The sequence below is a fragment of the Podarcis liolepis genome (genome assembly GCF_965112155.1).
Source record: "Podarcis liolepis genome assembly, chromosome: 7".
Lineage (NCBI taxonomy): Eukaryota > Metazoa > Chordata > Lepidosauria > Squamata > Lacertidae > Podarcis > Podarcis liolepis.
The window spans coordinates 6,991,239-7,010,011 of record NC_139561.1 but is presented as its reverse complement, the minus strand read 5'-3'; the positions used below and the strand labels follow the sequence as shown (position 1 = coordinate 7,010,011).

At 48.9% G+C, this 18,773-nt stretch overlaps 1 protein-coding gene across 2 annotated transcripts in view; it reads right to left on the bottom strand.

The window, feature by feature from the left end:
• The window catches only part of DOK2 (docking protein 2), a 195,612-nt gene that overhangs the window by 174,559 nt on the left and 2,280 nt on the right, over positions 1 to 18,773 (bottom strand). Inside the window, exons 2-5 of one of the 2 annotated variants that reach the window (XR_014528658.1) lie at positions 15,684 to 15,965; positions 11,775 to 11,889; positions 6,438 to 6,616; positions 1,693 to 3,647 (exon numbers count right to left, since the gene is read on the bottom strand). Coding sequence is in view for 1 of the 2 variants with exons in the window: in XM_083514301.1 (XP_083370427.1) it covers positions 2,826 to 3,647; positions 6,438 to 6,616; positions 11,775 to 11,889; positions 15,684 to 15,965 (1,398 nt within the window). In the remaining variant the exon portion in view is untranslated. Of the gene's footprint in view, positions 1 to 1,291; positions 3,648 to 6,437; positions 6,617 to 11,774; positions 11,890 to 15,683; positions 15,966 to 18,773 lie in introns of those variants that run through there. The other variant, XM_083514301.1, reaches the window with a different exon arrangement.

The window sequence follows — 18,773 nt, the reverse complement described above, 5'->3', positions numbered from 1 at the left end:
AAAGCCGAAGTGCGCAAGGATACAAGATGATATCATAATATATGCGAAACAATAAATACAACTTTAATTAACACAATGAGAAACAATATTATGTAGAGAAGATCGCACATGGGTGAAGGGAAGCAATGGATTGGGAAGAGGGAGGCATAGGGCAATACTTGGAAAATTGTTAAGGATACATAGGTGGATTTAAGAGGCAAATAACAAGGAGTTAAAAGAAGAAGATTTGAGAAGAATTTGGTACAAATGAAAATATGTGAGTCATGTTTTTGCTTGTATTGTGGTTTATTTTGGATGTAAAGTCTTCTGTTGAAAGGACTGAACATAAAATAAAATAAAAATAATCATGAAAAGTATTTTCTGAATTGTTAGGTTTATGGAAGAGGAAGTGGAAGTGGCAAAGATTGTCAGATGTGAGTTCAAGTTTCCAAAGTTGTTGCTACCCTAGGTAACACTGATACAGTAATACTCAGTGGCTTTCTGTAGTGAGTGAGATGTAGTGAGTTTGCAATATTAATTTTCTCGTTAATCATTTCGTATTTATTGATGATTTAAACTATGTTTTATGGGTGCTTTTTGCTGATTTGTGTATACATGTATACTGCCTTGATTTTGTTTTTTAATGAAAGTGTGAATTATGAATGCGTAAGTAAATAAACAATGACATAGGGGGTTTGGGTGCTTTGAAGACCCAAAGTCGGAACTTCAAAGCGTCTCGCGGGCCCTGCTAAAACAGAGGGGTTAAACCTTTGTTTTAGAAACTGTTTAAACCTGTTGTGATCAGGAAGGAGTTTGCATTGAATCCTGCCAAACTGAGCAGGATTTAACCCCTGGATGGGGAATCACTGAGTGCAACCAACAGATAATTGAGCCCCACTCATCAGCTGATATCCCTGACCCATCAAAGTGACATCAGCTGACTGACAGCTTTCAGAAAATGGTCTCATATGCCTAATTTGAGTTCCTTGGCCCATGGATCATACATTTCCCACCCCTCACTTACTTCTTCATTAGTTGCTCTCCACAAGATCCTCTTTAAAGCTCCAGGTGGCTTGGGGCCAAAATTTCTGAACTCAACACAAGGGCCTTTTCTTTGAATTTGACTCTTACAGGACGATTGTTGACATGGGGCGGAGACTTTCTGTGGTGGCCCGTCTGTGGAATGCCAACATGACTGTCCTTTCAGCAACAAGTGAAGACATACCTGCTTACTTAAAGACTTTTTATAGGTGTTTAATGCTTTTTAGCTTTCTCTGCTCTTTTTAGCAGTCTCTTGGTGGCTCAAGGCAGAACTTGGCTTCACCTCAGATCAGCTGAGCCACGAGTGGAAGGCAAGTGCCCTGCAGAATGAAAAACCTTATGCGTGTTTGCAGAGCAGCTATATATCATAGTCTTCACCCTTTAATATATTTCATGTAGGCAAGCCGTACTGGCGCATAATGCATCACATGGCACACAGCCTTCAAATTTGCAGCAAGCCTGCTCTCTCCCACTCAGTTGGATCTACCTGCAATAATAATGGCCAGAATACTTCCTTTTTTATGTTTAAATTTTTTATGTTTTACCAACAACCAAAACACAAACAGTGAAGCCCCCCCAGGTGACAGATACATTGGGTATACATAATCAATAATAACATATTCAAATCAACCATATGTACAATTTTATAAACCTTAATACTCCTCCATCCACAAAGTTTATTTGACTTTTAACGTTTTAATTGCCCCAAATTGTTCAAACCTACCCAAATAATTCAATATCTTCTCAAACCATTCCTCCTCTTTCTCATTGACCTTAAATCCTTTCATTCTGTGTATCTTCACAGTTAGATATTCTAAAATTATAATATTATTCAGTTTTTTCCTCCATTGGTTCACCCCTAGCTCTTCTGCATTTTTCCAATTACTCGCTATAACCTGTCTGGCTGCAGTTACCATCCATTTTACCCATTTACATTCCTCTTTTGTTTTGAACTCGGTGCTACTCAGACTAATAAGAACCATTAATTTAGATATTCCCACCTTCCTACCCAGAATTTATATACCAATCTGTTTCCAAAATTCATTAACTAATGGACAATCCCACCACATATGACTGTACGTTCCCATCACTCCACATTTCCTCCAACAATTCTTACTTCCAGGTTTTGTAATATGATATAACCTTACAGGTGTATAATACCATTTTTGTACCAACTTCAACCCCTGTTCCTGGATTATCCCAGAGGTCGCAACAAAGGGTCAGCAGACTTCCTCTATAAACATACCACATTTCGCTCTATAAGATGCATCAGACCATAAGACGCACCTAGTTTTTGGAAGAGGAAAACAAGAAAAAAAATATTCTGAATCCCAGAAGCCAGGACAGCAAGCGGGAACGCTGCGCAGCGATCCAGCTTGCTGTCCTGACTTAAGGGATAGCCGCGCGCAGCTTCTCCCGGGCAGTGGGATGAAGGCTTCCATTGCCTGGGAGAGGCTGCGTGCGGCTAAGGGTCCCCAAGAGCCGCGCTCCCTTTAAAGAGTGGGGTTTTCGGCTTTTCCCCAAAGAGCCGCACACACGCTCCGCGCGGCTCTTTAAAGGGCGTGCTGAGCAGAGCCTCCCGCCTGCATTCACTCCGTAAGATGCACACACATTTCCCCTTACTTTTTAGGAGGAGAAAAGTGTGTCTTATAGAGCGAAAAATACGGTACTTGAGCTCTGAGAGGAGGGCAGGCAGGGAGGCTGCACCTGGGCTCATCTCCCACAACAAATGAAACAAAGCGATCCTCTCATTTCCCATCCACCCCTTCATTCATTCATTCATTCATTCCATCCATCCTCTCCTTTCACTGTGCATTTTTCTTGTTCTTGAGGCTCAAGATCACCTGATCATATGCACTTTCTCCAAGCCCATTTTGATCTTGCACGGGGGCATAAGCTGCCGCCATCTTAGGCACAGAGTAGTCATCCAAGCTTGGGTTGTAGGGGTATTCGTGGCCGATAGGGTCCTCGGGAGTGGCCTGCACCTTCCAGGCGTCCCCTGTAAACTCCTGAGGCTCATCGTACACCAGGTGGGCCAGAGCCTCTGGGTCATCATAGATGTGGTGCAGCCCCAGAGAGGCAGGGGACAGGCCCAACCCTCTGGTGCTGGCATGCAGACCGGCTGCCCCCGGTGGCTCCTCGGTGGTAGGCAAGGGGAAACAGCTGCCACCTGAGCTTCCCAACGACTTGGAGATGGCATCAAATGGCTCCGAGTACTCAGACATTGATTCCTGCTGGGGTTCTCGCCTGGGGTGGGCATCAGACCCCTCCATGTAGGGGCAGTTGGTGCTGGAGAGAGGGCAGCTGGCCGTGGGCTTGACTAACCTGCCCTTCGCGGGTCTTCCTTGCCAGGTGGACTCGAAGGAGAGGGATTTGGTGCCCGCAGTACGGAATGACTGCCCTTCTACCAGCACAGTGGCTTTCGCCCCCTGGGCACCTTCAACAGGCTTGGCTGGACTGGCGGCCCCGGCAAGAAGGGTGGCAACTGAAGATGCACTGATGGAGTTCCTCTGAGCATTGATGGCCCCTTCAATGACCTGGATGATCTCGCTGCCCTGCTTGGTGGCAAATTCAAAGCTGCCTTCTCCAGAGGCACATCTCCGCCCAGCTTCAAAGGAGAAGATGGCCTAGGAGAAGAAACACAAGGTCTCCTGGGGTCAGTCTGTAGGGAGGGACAAGTGGACCAGCAGGTGGAAATGCGCCTCTCTGCTGGGCAAAGTCAGGTGAGGCCCATCAAGGTAAGCAGAGAGTCGATGGGACCAGGTGAAAATGATGTATAGATGGTACTTAACCCCTGTAAAACTAGCTGTTGAATAAATGTTGAAATATACATTTATTAAGAAACCAGAAGCCTTTCTACTTGGAATAATAGGTTTGGAATTGCCCAAAAAAAGATGTTAGATTGTTTTTGTATGCCACAACTGCAGCTAGAATTTTGCTGGCCAAAAACGGGAAACTAAAAGAAGTGCCAACAGTGGAGGAATGGCAGATGAAGATGATGGATTTTGGGGAGCTAGCCAACCTGACCAGAAGAGTCCGTGACCAGAGGGAGGAGGAGCACCAAGAGGAGTGGAAGAAATTCAAATTTAGCTAAATATGTTAAGATAATATACCGTATTTTTCGCTCTATAAGACGCACCAGACCACAAGACGCACCTAGTTTTTGGAGGAGAAAAACAAAAAAAAATGTATATTCTGAATCTCAGAAGCCAGAACAGCAAGAGGGATCGCTGCACAGTGAAAGCAGCAATCCCTCTTGCTGTTCTGGCTTCTGGGATAGCTGCACAGCCTGCATTCGCTCCATAAGACGCACACACATTTCCCCTGACTTTTTAGGAGGGACAACGTGAGTCTTATAGAGCAAAAAATACGGTAAATAGAATCACTTGTGAGTACCAAATAGGCTTAGGATTTGAAAATGTGATGTGTAAAATACTATGTTAAAGTTAAAAATGAAAAGAAAGAAAGATGTTAATTGACCAAGTAAATTTTATGTGAAAATAATTTTGGAAAAGTTACAATGATTTATATGGAAACTCAGCCAGGGGAATTTGAGGAAGTCACCTAACAATGTTAATAAAAGTGGAACTACTATAATCAGGTTAAATGTTTGTCGGTTTGCTTGTTTGTTTTTTGATATTCTTTTTTTCTATCTGTTCGTTATAAATTTGGAAAACTAATAAAAAATGGGGGGGGGGGTCAATGGGACCAGGAGGCTAGGAGACGGGAGCTCCCATAACAACTCTCCATCTTCTAACAACATAGGAAGAGCCTTCTGGATTAGGCCAGGGACCCATCTAGTCCAGCGTCCTGTTCTCGCAGTGGTCAACCAGATGCCTCTATTAGGAAACCAGCAAGCAGGATTTGAGCCCAAGAACCACACCGCCTGTGGTTTCTGGCAACTAGTATTCATCAGCATTGCTGCCTCCAATTGAGGAGGCAGAGCAGAGCCACCATGGCTGGTAGCCATTGATAGCCCTCTCCTCCACGAATTTATCCAATCCTCTCTAAAAGCTATGGAAGTTGGTGGCCCTCACTGCTTCCCGTGGGACTTAAAATGCTCCTCTCTGCTAGGCAAAGCCAGGTGAGACTTAGGACCGCCACGGTTGGGTGGCAGATATTAGGTAGGACCAGGAAACTGTGAGGTGGGAGTTCCCATCACAGCCCTCCATCTTCACATCTGGTTCAGCCCAAAGACATCACCCTAAAGAACTCAAACATAGAATTGTAGAGCTGGAAGAGGCCCAACTGGTCATCTAATCCAAACCCCTGCAATACAGGACTTACTTCCTCTGCACGGTTCCTTCCCTGGGATTTGGGAAGAGAAGAATTCAGGGCATCCTGCAGGAGGCAGAGTGGAGGGGGGGGCAGGAAAGCCCCACCCAGCTGACACAAAACTTCCTCCAAAGACAGGAAATGGCTCTGCAAAATCATGTGTGATGGCTGGGATTCGGACTCGGATGCTGAACCTGAGGGATCCCAGGCTGCACAGGATTCCCCGCCTTCCGAACCAGCTGAGTCGGGGCTGGGGCCTGAGCCTGAAGGGTCCTCACCTGTGCTGGGTCCTCAGGTGCAGGCATCAGCTGAGCCTGCTCTGGCTCTTGAGGTGATGGAGGACCCATTGCCTGCAGGTGCTCCACTCTCAGCCCCGTTAGAGGAAGCTGAGGTTGCCACTGGGTCCAGTAACCCTCCAGCCTCTCCTGAGCTGCAGAGGCTCAGGGCAGAGAGGCGGAGGGAACTAAGTTCCCGCAGGAGCTCCAGGCCAGGAGGCGCGAGTCACCAGAGGATCGGGGCCGCCCTATGCCAGATAAAAGCCGCCCAGCCCCAGTCCCAAGTTGTGGGAGCAACATTGTTGGTTTCTAGTTCCTGCCTGAACCCTGTCCTGCTTTCCTGCCTGAGCTCCTTTCCCACCCTGGCTCCCTGCTTGCAAGCCTGTTCCTGACCACACCCGACTCCCTGCCCTGCACCCAGCTTCAGCTACTATGGACTGCCTCCACGTTCCACTTTCGACCACAGACCGGACTTGGACCTCGCCTTAGGTAACCCACGGGACCAGCACATCATGATTCCCCCACTACCACCCATTTCCCAGATTTGGCTCCTATCTCAGCTCCCTCCTCCGCTTCCCCAGGAGCGTACCATCTCCTACTGCCGCCCAAGGTGGGTGCACACTGTCAGTGGAAAACCAGGTGAGCAGGACAACCCTCCCTCCCTTAAACAGCCAGGAAGGAACAGCAAGGAGGCAGGGAGCAGAAACACATCTGGAAAGGAGGCACATCTGGGAGGCATGGTCAGTGGAAAGGAGGGCCACTGGCAACTTCCTATCCACACCACCAGGTCCGCTTAGGAACAGCAACTGTCTGGCATTGCACACCTGAAATGTGCTGCGCCGGAGACAAACACCCCACAGCCATTACCTTGTCATGACCGAATCTCCGCAGGAACTTGTACGGCCAGGTGTAGATCACTTCCCCCGCTTGCTTGTCCCGCAGCTCCAAGGCATCCGCTTTGGCACAGAGAAAGAACATGCCCCAGATCTGACAGCGCTCAGAGGCCTCGGTTGCCCTCACGGCCACGGGAAACTGCCTCTCAGCAGCTGGAAGGAAACAGAAGAACTTTAAAAGATCTTGGCTGCGGAATCAGGCCAATGGGCCCATCTAGTCCAGCGTCCTGTTCTTACGGTGGCCAACCAGATGCCCTAATGCAGGCATAGGCAAACTCGGCCCTCCAGATGTTTTGAGACTACAATTCCCATCATCCCTGACCACTGGTCCTGTTAGCTAGGGATGGTGGGAGTTGTAGTCCCAAAACATCTGGAGGGCCGAGTTTGCCTATGCCTGCCCTAGTGGGACACATGCAACTGGTATTCAGAAGCACTACTGCCTCGGAGGTAGGCATAGCCATCGTGGCAAGTGGCCCCCATTCTTTCCCTGTGGCAGCACCCACACTTTGGAACTCCCTGCCTATTGACATGCGGTGGGTTCCTTCTCTGTGCTCCTTTTCATCGCCTGCTAAAAAACATTTTTGTTTAGAGAAGCCTGCCCAGACATGTAGTATTCTGCTGTATGTTTTACTTAAATGCTGAGTTTACCTTCTGAATGTTTTTAATAGGTTTTTTTTAAATTTATTGCTTTATTCTCTTTGCAAACCTGCTTTGAAATGTTTTCTCCGTCTTTTTTACAATTGAGCGGTGCATAAATTTAATGAAATAAAATGGCATTCCGTGTCAACGCAGGTTTCTTTCCAATGTCCTGCCCCCAGCCCGCTTTCTAAGGTGCAGCTTCCACCCAAGGACACTGAAGGTGTTGTCAACAAAAATTGGCCTTATTCCCTTATGGGGGACACAAGAGCTCTTATAAAGTCCTTTGTAGGTTGTCCATCGGTAGGAGAAAATAACAGAGGCCAGCCAGAGAATATTGAGAAGCTAGTAAGCCTGATCTTTATTGATCTGTTGCAACAGGGTGCTCCCCTCACCCGCAGGAGGATGGAGGAGGACCCAGAACAAAGGTGTGCCCGCCCTTATATAGACTATTGGAATTGCCCACCCTCAATTGCCCACCCTCAAACTCCACATCACCCCCAGAAACATCATACATACATCACAGAAGGGGGCGGTCTAAAACAGAATCCTGAGTGTGTTGTTTATCTCCTGTCTGCCAGGTTACTAAAGGTAAAGGGACCCCTGACCGTTACGTCCAGTCATGGACGACTCTGGGGTTGCGGCGCTCATCTCGCTTTATTGGCCGAGGGAGCCGGCATACAGCTTCCGGGTCATGTGGCCAGCATGACTAAGCCGCTTCTGGCGAACCAGAGCAGCACATGGAAATACCGTTTACCTTCCCGCCGGAGCAGTACCTATTTATCTACTTGCACTTTGACGTGCTTTCGAACTGCTAGGTTGGCAGGAGCAGGGACCGAGCAATGGGAGCTTCTGTCGCTGGGATTCAAACCTTATAACTACTTACCGTATTTTTCGCTCTATAACACGCACCCGACCATAACACGCACGTAGTTTCTAGAGGAGGAAAATCCGTAGGCATGCCACCCGTAGGCATTTCCTCCATAACACGCACAGACATTTCCCCTTACTTTCTAGGAGGAAAAAGTGAGTGTTATGGTGCAAAAAATACGGTAATTCCTGAATCCAGGTCACAGGTCTCAGGCTCACCCTATTCACACCTTAAATGTGCCCTTAAAGCAGGATTTGTGAGCACAGAGACAATGGGCAGGTTTTTTCAGTTCTTCCCTCCTTGCAGAGAAACGTTTGGTCAGTTTGGGAGAGTCAAAATGGTTTCAGGACTGTCTTCCTGTACTGTTTCAGACATGCGGTTTAAGTATTTACGTACGAGTTTGCCTTGTACATTTAATTTATATATTTGAGACCTTAAATTCTTATAACAAGGACAAGTGGGGGGAGGGAGGAGGGCAGGAAATGGGGAAGGGACGATAAGTGCCTGGGGACTATCAGGCAGCCGTATCGGTGTGAGCCCTGCACGGCCCGCAAAACCACAGTCAGGAAGAGGGCAAGCGAAAGCTAAGGCAGATTTTCCATGACGCCGCCTCAGTCAGAGTGAGCACTTTACATGCCAGTTCTTGGAAGACAGGCTCCACTGTGGTACACGCTGCATGCATGCCTGTTGTTGTTTAGTCGTTTAGTCGTGTCTGGCTCTTCGTGACCCCATGGACCAGAGCACGCCAGGCACTCCTGTCTTCCACTGCCTCCCGCAGTTTGGTCAAACTCATGCTGGTAGCTTCGAGAACACTGTCCAACCCTCTCGTCCTCTGTCGTCCCCTTCTCCTTGTGCCCTCCATCTTTCCCAACATCAGGGTGAACTACACTACATAACACTTTACATGCCAGTTCTTGGAAGACAGGCTCCACTGTGGTACACGCTGCATGCATGCCTGTTGTTGTTTAGTCGTTTAGTCGTGTCTGGCTCTTCGTGACCCCATGGACCAGAGCACGCCAGGCACTCCTGTCTTCCACTGCCTCCCGCAGTTTGGTCAAACTCATGCTGGTAGCTTCGAGAACACTGTCCAACCCTCTCGTCCTCTGTCGTCCCCTTCTCCTTGTGCCCTCCATCTTTCCCAACATCAGGGTGAACTACACTACATAACACTTTACATGCCAGTTCTTGGAAGACAGGCTCCACTGTGGTACACGCTGCATGCATGCCTGTTGTTGTTTAGTCGTTTAGTCGTGTCTGGCTCTTCGTGACCCCATGGACCAGAGCACGCCAGGCACTCCTGTCTTCCACTGCCTCCCGCAGTTTGGTCAAACTCATGCTGGTAGCTTCGAGAACACTGTCCAACCCTCTCGTCCTCTGTCGTCCCCTTCTCCTTGTGCCCTCCATCTTTCCCAACATCAGGGTCTTTTCCAGGGAGTCTTCTCTTCTCCTGAGGGGGCCAAAGTCTTGGAGCCTCAGCTTCAGGATCTGTCCTTCCAGTGAGCACTCAGGGCTGATTTCCTTCAGAATGGAGAGGTTTGATCTTCTTGCAGTCCATGGGACTCTCAAGAGTCTCCTCCAGCACCATAATTCAAAAGCACCCATTCTTCGGCGATCAGCCTTCTTTATGGTCCAGCTCTCACTTCCATACATCACTAGCATGCATGCCTAGCCCCCACCTTTGAGCACAGAGCCCCAAGGAGAACAGAACATCGTCTTGCTTCAAACTCTGGAGCTCTAAGAGTAGTGCTGGGCAGCTGGAGTTGGAGAGCTGATCCTTTCGGTCTTTCCCCCCGACACTGAATCATGGAATTGTAGAAGTGGAAAAGACCGCCCGACCCCCAAAGGGCCATGCAGTCCAAACTCCTGCTATGCAGGAATCTCAGCTAAACGTAAATCTTGTTTACAAGGCCTCTCCTCCTCCCAGAGGGGAGAGGTTGTGAGCGGGAGCACCTTCCCGCAGGTGCAGGGAGGCGTGCTCAGCTCCCTGCTCCTGATTGCTTCTGCTGCCGCGGCCAAGCCTTCCAGCCGACCAATAGGGCCGGCTGGTGGGCGGGGCTAGCCGCATTTAAACAGCCGCGGCAGCGCTCAGCTCCCAGTCTGCTCCAGCTTTCTTCGGATCTCCTGCCCTCCCTCTTAGGTCAGCTTCTTTTGCGTATTGACCTTGCTATGGATTTCGTTTGGTTGCCTTGGTTGCCCAAGGGGCCCGGTAGGACTTTTTTTTTATCCATTTGGCAAATTGGCACCAGCCTCTTGGTTTTTCCGCCTACCTCGTAGCAATTCGTCACAGCTTTCTGGTATTGGCGGTTAGGCATTGGAATATGTGTGCTGTGTTGGAGGATTGGGTATGCGCCATCATCTACCCCTCATCTTTTCGGTATTCCGTTAAAGGAATCCGGCGGTCGTGGATCCTGTCCGATGCCCTGCTGGTGGCCAGGGCCATGGCACAACCCCCGGTGATGTCATGGGGGAGCTTCCAGTTGTATTTGCATCAACAAGCTCCTCCCATTGGTCCTGTATACCTGAAGGAGCGTCTCCACCCCCATCGTTCTGCCCGGACACTGAGGTCCAGCTCCGAGGGCCTTCTGACGGTTCCCTCATTGCAAGAAGTGAGGTTACAGGGAACCAGACAGAGGGCCTTCTTGGTAGTGGCACCTGCCCTATGGAAAACCCTCCCACCAGATGTGAAGTAAATAAGCAGCTATCTTATCTTTAAAAGACATCTGAAGGCAGCCCTGTTTAGGGAAGTTTTTGATATTTAATGCTGTATTGTTTTTAATACTCGATTGGAAGCCGCCCAGAGTGGATAGGAAAACTCACCCCGATGGGCGGGGTATAAATATATTATTATTATTAACCCTGATATGACTCCCGGCTCTGCGGGGTGGAGTCTTGTATTGCTGTTTCATCCAGTGCCTAAGCCAATACTACTCACATTCTGTAACCAATAAAAGTTGTGGCCTAATTTTGCCCATTAACCTAAAATAATGTGTCTGTTGTGATAGGAATTTTATGGTCTTAGATATATAGTAATGTTCATAACTGCACATACATAGATCAGCACAGGAAAGCCAACCTGGAACCATTTTGATTCCTAAACTGACCAAATCCTTTCTCTGCAAGGTTAAAAATGGAAAAGCCTCCCCATTGTCTCTTCCTTCACAAATCCTGTCTTAATCTGTGTTTGAATAAGGTGTGAGCCTGTGACCTGGCCCAGGAAATAAGTATCTTACCACTACAAAAGAATGGCCAGGCTCCCCAGAAATCCAATCAAGCAACTTGCCAGACAGGAGATAAACTGGGACAGGAGAAAAACAACATTTAAATTTCTGTGATGTAGGTGGGATGTATCTGAGGGGTGGTCTTAGGTTACACCCCTTCTGTGATGTATGCATAATGTTTCTGGGGGTGGTCTTGATCTAGAGGATGGGAATTTCAAAAGTCTTTCTAAGGCCTTGCAGGCCATTGTTCTAGGTCCTCTTCCTCTCCTGCGAGTGAGGGGAGCACCCTGTTGCAACAGATCAATAAAGATCAAGCTTACTAGCTGCTTTGCTTCTCAATATTCTCTGGTTGGCCTCTGTTATTTTCTCCTACCAATAGGGAACCTATGTAAGGACTCTATATGGGCTCTTGGATACCCCATAAGGGAAAAGGGCAAAATTTTTATTTACAACACTGTGTGTCTTATTATAATTCTATGCGGGTGGGGGATCCTCGACTCACAACACAAGGACCCTCTCTCGATGGCGGCAGCCCCTTCCTCTTTGCTCCCTGCCCAACTCGGGGTCTCTTGCTCTCCCCTCCTACCTTTGCAGGTGGTGCTGTACAGGGAATTCTCTTCCATGGAGAGAGCAGTGGGAGACGTGGCCTTGCCCTTCAGGAGTTCCTTCTCCAGCATCACTTTCCAGTCTTCAGTGCTTCTCTAAAACCCAAAGAGAACATATTGTTACCAGAAAACAGCGGGGTGTGTGGTTTCTACAGCCCAGCTCCCCATTAAGGGACTCAAGGGTCCCCCAAGTTCCATATCAGAGGAACCTCAGAGAAGCATCAGCTGAGGCAGGATCCTGTGAAAGCAAGGCAGATCTTTATTTTCCTGTTACAACAAAAGTCTCCTCCACACCTTAGGTAGGAGGAGAGGACCCTGAACAAAGGTGTGAAAGAACTTTTAAAGAAATTTCCCAGCCCCTGAGCCAAGGACCACCCAAAAGCATCCTGCATGGGTCACAGAAAGAAGCAGTCTACAACAGAAATTTGAGAGAGTGGCTTGTCTCCTGTCTGTCAAGATATCTGTTGATGTTTTTTGCTGATGGCCCTATCTTGGTCAGTCTGGGCCATCCTTTTGAAATGGTAAATATCCCGAATCCTTTCACAAATTCACACCTATTGATACAAAGGAAATGCTCTGTTGACTGGTCTGCTCTGCTCAACAGATACTTGCCAGGCCGGTTTTGCAGAGGGATAAGCCCCTTCATTCCAAGCAGTTAGCTGTTTTTCACTTGTAAATCCTGTAAATAAACAATCTAGAAAGGCGTTTTTCCTGCTACCAAAGAGAAATATTTGAGGTGAGAGTCCAAATGGCTCCGGGATTGCTCTCCTGCACCCAGTGGCGTAGCGTGGGGGGTGCCAGGGGTGCCGGCCGCACCGGGCGCAACATTTGGGGGGGCGCGTTTGGCCGGCCCTCCTGGAGGAAGCAGGAACCCCACTGTCCTCGGACCTCCTCCGAAGGCTGGCGGTGGGGCGGAGAGACCTTCTCCCCGTGCCAGCCTTCGGAAGGCTGCTCCAAAGCCTGGCGGCGGGAGGAGGTTTCTCTGCCCCACCGCCAGCCTTCGGAAGGCTCCTCCGAAGCCTGGCGGTGGGGCGGAGAGACCTTCTCCCCGCGCCAGCCTTCGGATGGCTGCTCCGAAGCCTGGCGGTGGGGCGGAGAGACCTTCTCCCCGCGCCAGCCTTCGGAAGGATGCTCCGAAGCCTGGCGGTGGGGCGGAGAGACCTTCTCCCCGCGCCAGCCTTCGGAAGGATGCTCCGAAGCCTGGCGGTGGGGCGGAGAGACCTTCTCCCCGCGCCAGCCTTCGGATGGCTGTCCTGAAGACTTGTGGTGGGAGCAGTGGCATAGCGTGGGGGGTGCAGGGGGGCCTGCTGCACCTGGCGCAACATCTGGGGGGGGCGCGGAAGAGACTCGAGTGCTAAAATCCACGGGTTAGGGGGCGCAAATTACTTGCCTTGCCCCGGGTTAGGGGGCGCAAATTACTTGCCTTGCCCCGGGTGCTGAGAACCCATGCTACGTCACTGCCTGCACCATTTGAAATTATGGTTTATGTACCTATGTGTGTGCGCCCACCCTGTGTCTTTATGAACATTTATTTTATTGTTTCGACACCTTAGAATTAGAGGGGTTTGTGCATGCTTTGGTTGTTTCTCACAAATATAAGAAGAGCCCTCTGCTGGATGGGGCCAAAGGGGGCCCATCTAGTCTGGCATCCTGTCCTCATGGTGGGGTGTTCCCTCAGCCTCCTCCCCTCTCCTTGGGAGTCCTCAGGGCAGCCACTGCTGCCATCCTGGTCTCTGGGCTATATCCCCTGCCCCAGAGAGAGGTGCCCCACAGGGGCCTGGGCCAGCTCCAGAGGCACCATTTGCCTGGGGAGCTTATAGCCAGGGCTGCTGCAACCAACAGTCGCACAAGCCTTTGGGAGGCAGAAACATGGCATCCAAGGAAGGAGGGAAGGAAAGAGGGACAGAGGCCAGTGTTGCCCACTGCACCCCTGACCATCATTCAGGTGCCCCAGGGTACCACAACACACTGGTTAAAAACCATTGGTTTAGACTCACAGCGGTTCTCAACCTGTGGGTCCCCAGATGTGGTTGGACTACAACTCCCATCATCCCTGAGCTCTGGCCTTGCTAGCTAGGGATGATGGGAGTTGTAGTCCAACAACATCTGGGGACCCACAGGTTGAGAACCGCTGCACCTCAAAGGGAATCCCAGAAGCAGGATATGAACACAACAACAGCCCTCTCCCCTCCTGCAGTTTCCAGCAGCTGGTATCCAGACGCATTGCTGGCTCCGACTGCGGAGGGCAAAGCACAGCCCCCATAGCTAGGAGCCATCCATATTATTATAAGAATTCTAAGGTCTCAAATATAAAATAAATATTCTTAAATGCACACATATCTACAGTAAATATATGAACTAAGTGTCTCAAATAGTAAGGGAGAGCAATCCTGAAGCCATTTTGATTCTCCCAATGACCTCAAATATTTCTCTGCAGTGAGGGAGGCAAATGGGGAAAGCCTTCCCATTCTCTTTTTGCTTGCAAATCCTGTCTTTAGGGCGTATTTGTGTCTGAATAGGGTGAGCCTGTGACCTGGACTCAGGAACTAAAGTATTCACAAAAGAATGGCCAGGCTGCCCAGGTAAAGCAATCAGCGACCATTATCAGGTATCCTGCCAGACAGGATTTCTGCTGTAGACCACCTCCTTCTGTGATATATGTATGATGTTTTGTGGGGTGGTCTTGGGCAATTTCAAAAGTCTATATAAGGGCTTGGGCACCATTGTTCAGGGTTCTCCCTCTTGTGTGGGGTGAGCGGGGACCTTGTTGCAACAGTTTAATAAAGTTCAAGCTTACTAGCCGCTTTGCTTCTCAATATACTCTGCTTGGCCTCTGTTATTTTCTCCTACCGATAGGGCTCTATACAGGTTCTTGGATACCCCATAAGGGAAAAGGAGGTGGTTTTTTCTTTTAACAATAGCCTCTTCCGTGAATTTGTCTAATCCTCTGTTAAAGCCATCTCTGGTTTCCAGTCAGAATCCTCAACAAGTGTTTCCCCTATTTTCCCCAACATAATGTCACAATGTATGGTTGCATAAGTTTTGTTTAAATCAGTTCTCCAGAGCTTTTGCTTTAATTTAAACAAAACTCGATACATTCCCTAATTCATCTTGCTTTCTTCTTACTCTTGCAAAAAACACAACCCTCCCCTGCAATCTTTCCCTTTAACTGACTAACTTTGTTCTTTATGACATTGTCTGTTGCTGTACACCTGTATTGAAGCTACTGCATGGAACTGTACTAAAAGCTGGTAAGATAAAGGTAAGGGGACCCCTGACCATTAGGTCCAGTCGCAGACGACTCTGGGGTTGCGGCGCTCATCTCGCTTTATTGGCCGAGGGAGCCGGCGTACAGCTTCTGGGTCATGTGGCCAGCATGACTAAGCCGCTTCTGGAGAACCAGAGCAGCGCACGGAAACACCGTTTACCTTCCCGCTGGAGTGCTACCTATTTATCTACTTGCAATTTGACGTGCTTTTGAACTGCTAGGTTCGCAGGAGCTGGGACTGAGAAATGGAAGCTCACCCCGTCGTGGGGATTTGAACCGCCGACCTTCAGATCGGCAAGTCCTAGGCTCTGTGGTTTAACCCACAGCACCACCCGCGTCCCTAAAAGCTGGTAGTTTTTTAAAATTAATAAAAATTGTGCTCTATTGAAGGGGAAAAAAAGCAATCTTTGGTTGGGGGTCATCATCACTGCCTCCTGCGACAAGGCGTTCCAAAGTTTAACTATATGTGAAGAAGGATTTCATTTCGTCAGCTCTCTGACAGACCATGGGCCAGTGAAAGGCAGTTTCTAAACTGCTACACACACAGGATGATGAGGTGCAGCTTTCCACACCTCCCTCTGCATGAGACATGACCTGTACTACCGAGTGCCATTTTCCTCACAGTGAAAGCAAGCTTGCACAGCTCCAGGATCCAGGCCTCCGCCTCGGCCCTCTCAGCAGCCAGCAGGTAGCATTTCTCGGTGGTCTCCAGGAAGAAAGGCGCTGTGTCCTTGGGGCTGCCGGTCTCTCCACCTGCCTCAGCCACCTGCACACAGTCCTCCAACTTGATGATGCGTCTGCTGCTCTCCCCTTTCTTGGCTTTCTCCGCTGACTCCAGGAGCTCAAGGCGGGCCGGGGCACAGGCACTTTCCCTGTACAGGACAGCCCAGAACTTCCGCCATTTCTGAGGGGGAGAAAAAATGCACAGGAAGGTTTGTTTCTCTAGTCATAAAAAAAACCTTTCTATACTGCAAAAGCAGAGACATCACCTTGCCGACAAAGGTCTGTATAGTTAAAGTTATGGTTTTCCCAGTAGTGATGTATGGAAGTGAGAGCTGGACCATAAAGAAGGCTGATCGCCGAAGAATGGATGCTTTTGAATTATGGTGCTGGAGGAGACTCTTGAGAGTCCCATGGACTGCAAGAAGATCAAACCTCTCCATTCTCAAGGAAATCAGCCCTGAGTGCTCACTGGAAGGACAGATCCTGAAGCTGAGGCTCCAATACTTTGGCCACCTCATGAGAAGAGAAGACTCCCTGGAAAAGACTGTGATGTTGGGAAAGATGGAGGGCACAAGGAGAAGGGGACAACAGAGGACGAGAGGGTTGGACAGTGTTCTCGAAGCTACCAGCATGAGTTTGACCAAACTGCGGGAGGCAGTGGAAGACAGGAGTGCCTGGTGTGCTCTGGTCCATGGGGTCACAAAGAGTCGGACACAACTAAACGACTAAACAACAACAACAACCAGCGGCGTAGCGAGGGTTGTCAGCACTCGGGGCAAGGCAAGTAATTTGCACCCCCTAACCCCTAACCTGCCGCCGCTGCCAGCTTCTTCTTGCTGCTGCCTGGTCTGGTCTGGTGTGGTTCTCTCCCGCGCTCAGCACTGCGCTGGGCGGCCGCTGCACTGTCCCTCCCCCAGATAGTCCCTCGCTCTCTCTCCGCACCGCACGCCTGGCACCCACCCCCTCCACAGTGGGCGGCGACCCAGCGGCTCGGATTCGCACAGCCAGCACTGCAGTGAGAGAGAGAGAGAGAGCCAGGTAGGGGCAGAGAGCTGCGAGTGTGAGCGCGCCCCCCCCAGATGTTGCGCCCGGTGCGGCCGGGCCCCCCTGCACCCCCCACGCTATGCCACTGACAACAACAACAACGTTTGAAAGAAGTGCTAAGGTATTTAAGCCCTGTGTTCAGCTCCTGCCTATGGAAAGGCTGGGCTCTATCCAGCCTGATCCTTGAAAGACTCAGGGCCAGCCTGCGCGTTGACGAAATTCACCTGTTTTCTTTCTCTTCGTTAAGAGTATTTTTCATTTGCCCTTTATCAAGCAATTCCCTGGGTGAGTTACAATAATTTATACATTCGGAGGCAAACTGGGGCCAAATTTCAGAGGGAGCAGAGCAATTTTTAAAGGGTTTTAAAAGGACGGGAGAGGCAAGATATCTGGAGCCTGGTGGAAGTGATCCCTGAGCTTCTAGCCTAAAGCAAAAAAGGAGGTTCGAGGCTGGAGAAGGACCAGCTGGTCTTTTTTCTTTTGCTAAATTGTATTAATTTATTAACAACAACAAGAAGAAGAAGTGCAAGCATAACAAAAACAAAAAGGAATACAGAATGTAAACCATAAAGCATCACAGCCTGTAAGGACAAAAATAGACAGATCCAGCAGAGCTCCAAAGGAATAATAAAGTATTAACTCATACAAAGGTTCCATTTACAAATCATTAATATGTGTAAATATAAAATCATTCCCCACTTGTGAGTTCCATCATTATTGAGATGAAAGGTTCTAGTCTTAAATGTCTGAGCCAGACATTTACCTACACTGGTGGCAGTGCCGAAGTTACGTATAAGCTACACAAGCTATAGCTTAGGGCCCCATTCTCTCGGGGGGGCCCCAAAAAATAAAGGAAAAACAACAACTGGGTGTACATTTCCAAAATATAAGATAAAAAACAAATAAAAGAAAACCTACATACAGCAACAGTGTTTTGTGTTGTGTAGGCTCCTATGATGTAAGTAATGGGCCGCTCCTGCTCACTAAAATATCACTGGTTTGCTCATTTCTATATCAATTACTTTGAAAAAATACATTTTTTGTTATGTGCAAATGGCTTTAGATACCTATTAGGTCCATAAATTACCATATAGCATATATTCAACACAAAAAACAGCAACAATTTGTTGTTGACAAAGGACAGCTGGATATATAAAGAGCTCCATTACCTTCAATAGCTTAGAGCAGGGGTCTGCAACCTTTAAGACAAAAAGAGCCACTTGGACCCGTTTCTGAAGAAAAAACAGCAACTGGGAGCCGCAAAACCATTGCGACATTTAAAACAAATATATCTCCGGAGCCATGATCTGACAGCGGGCGGGAAGGTGACGCCGGGACGGTGCGTGACTAACGCACGCACCGCCCCCATGCAACGTCACAGCCAGTACAGCGCCCGCCACAGTGAGGAGTGTCGGGGCGCACAATGCGCCTCCTCCCCTCGCTAGTATCCGCCCCGGAGCCGCAGCAAAGATGTAAAAGAGCCGCATGCGGCTCCGGAGCCGCAGGTTGCAGACCCCTGGCTTAGGGCTTCATCTAATCTAAATCCGGCCCTGACTGGTGGCCATGAGTGACCACAACTCTCAGATTTGGCATAAGAAATGAAATAATGCTCTCTGTCTCTCTTTCTATATATATTTTCACACTCTGCCCTTTAGATACTTTTAGTTTATGATGTATCTATTCAAGAAGGGCAATTTGCCAAACCCTTGAACACCAGCAATCCAAATTCTTAAGATGAAAGGCCTTACAGAGTTTGTCAATTCAGCCCTGAGCTGCTGCTGTTAGGAGAGATGAGAAATCAGTTCTTTGCTTTTCAAATCCTGTTTGGTTTCCATAGACAGGTTCAACAGAGCCAGGTGCAAAAATGGAACAATAATTTGTTTGGGTATCTCGAAATCAAAGAAAGGCTCTGCTAAAGAGAATTCATTAATACATGAAACATTAT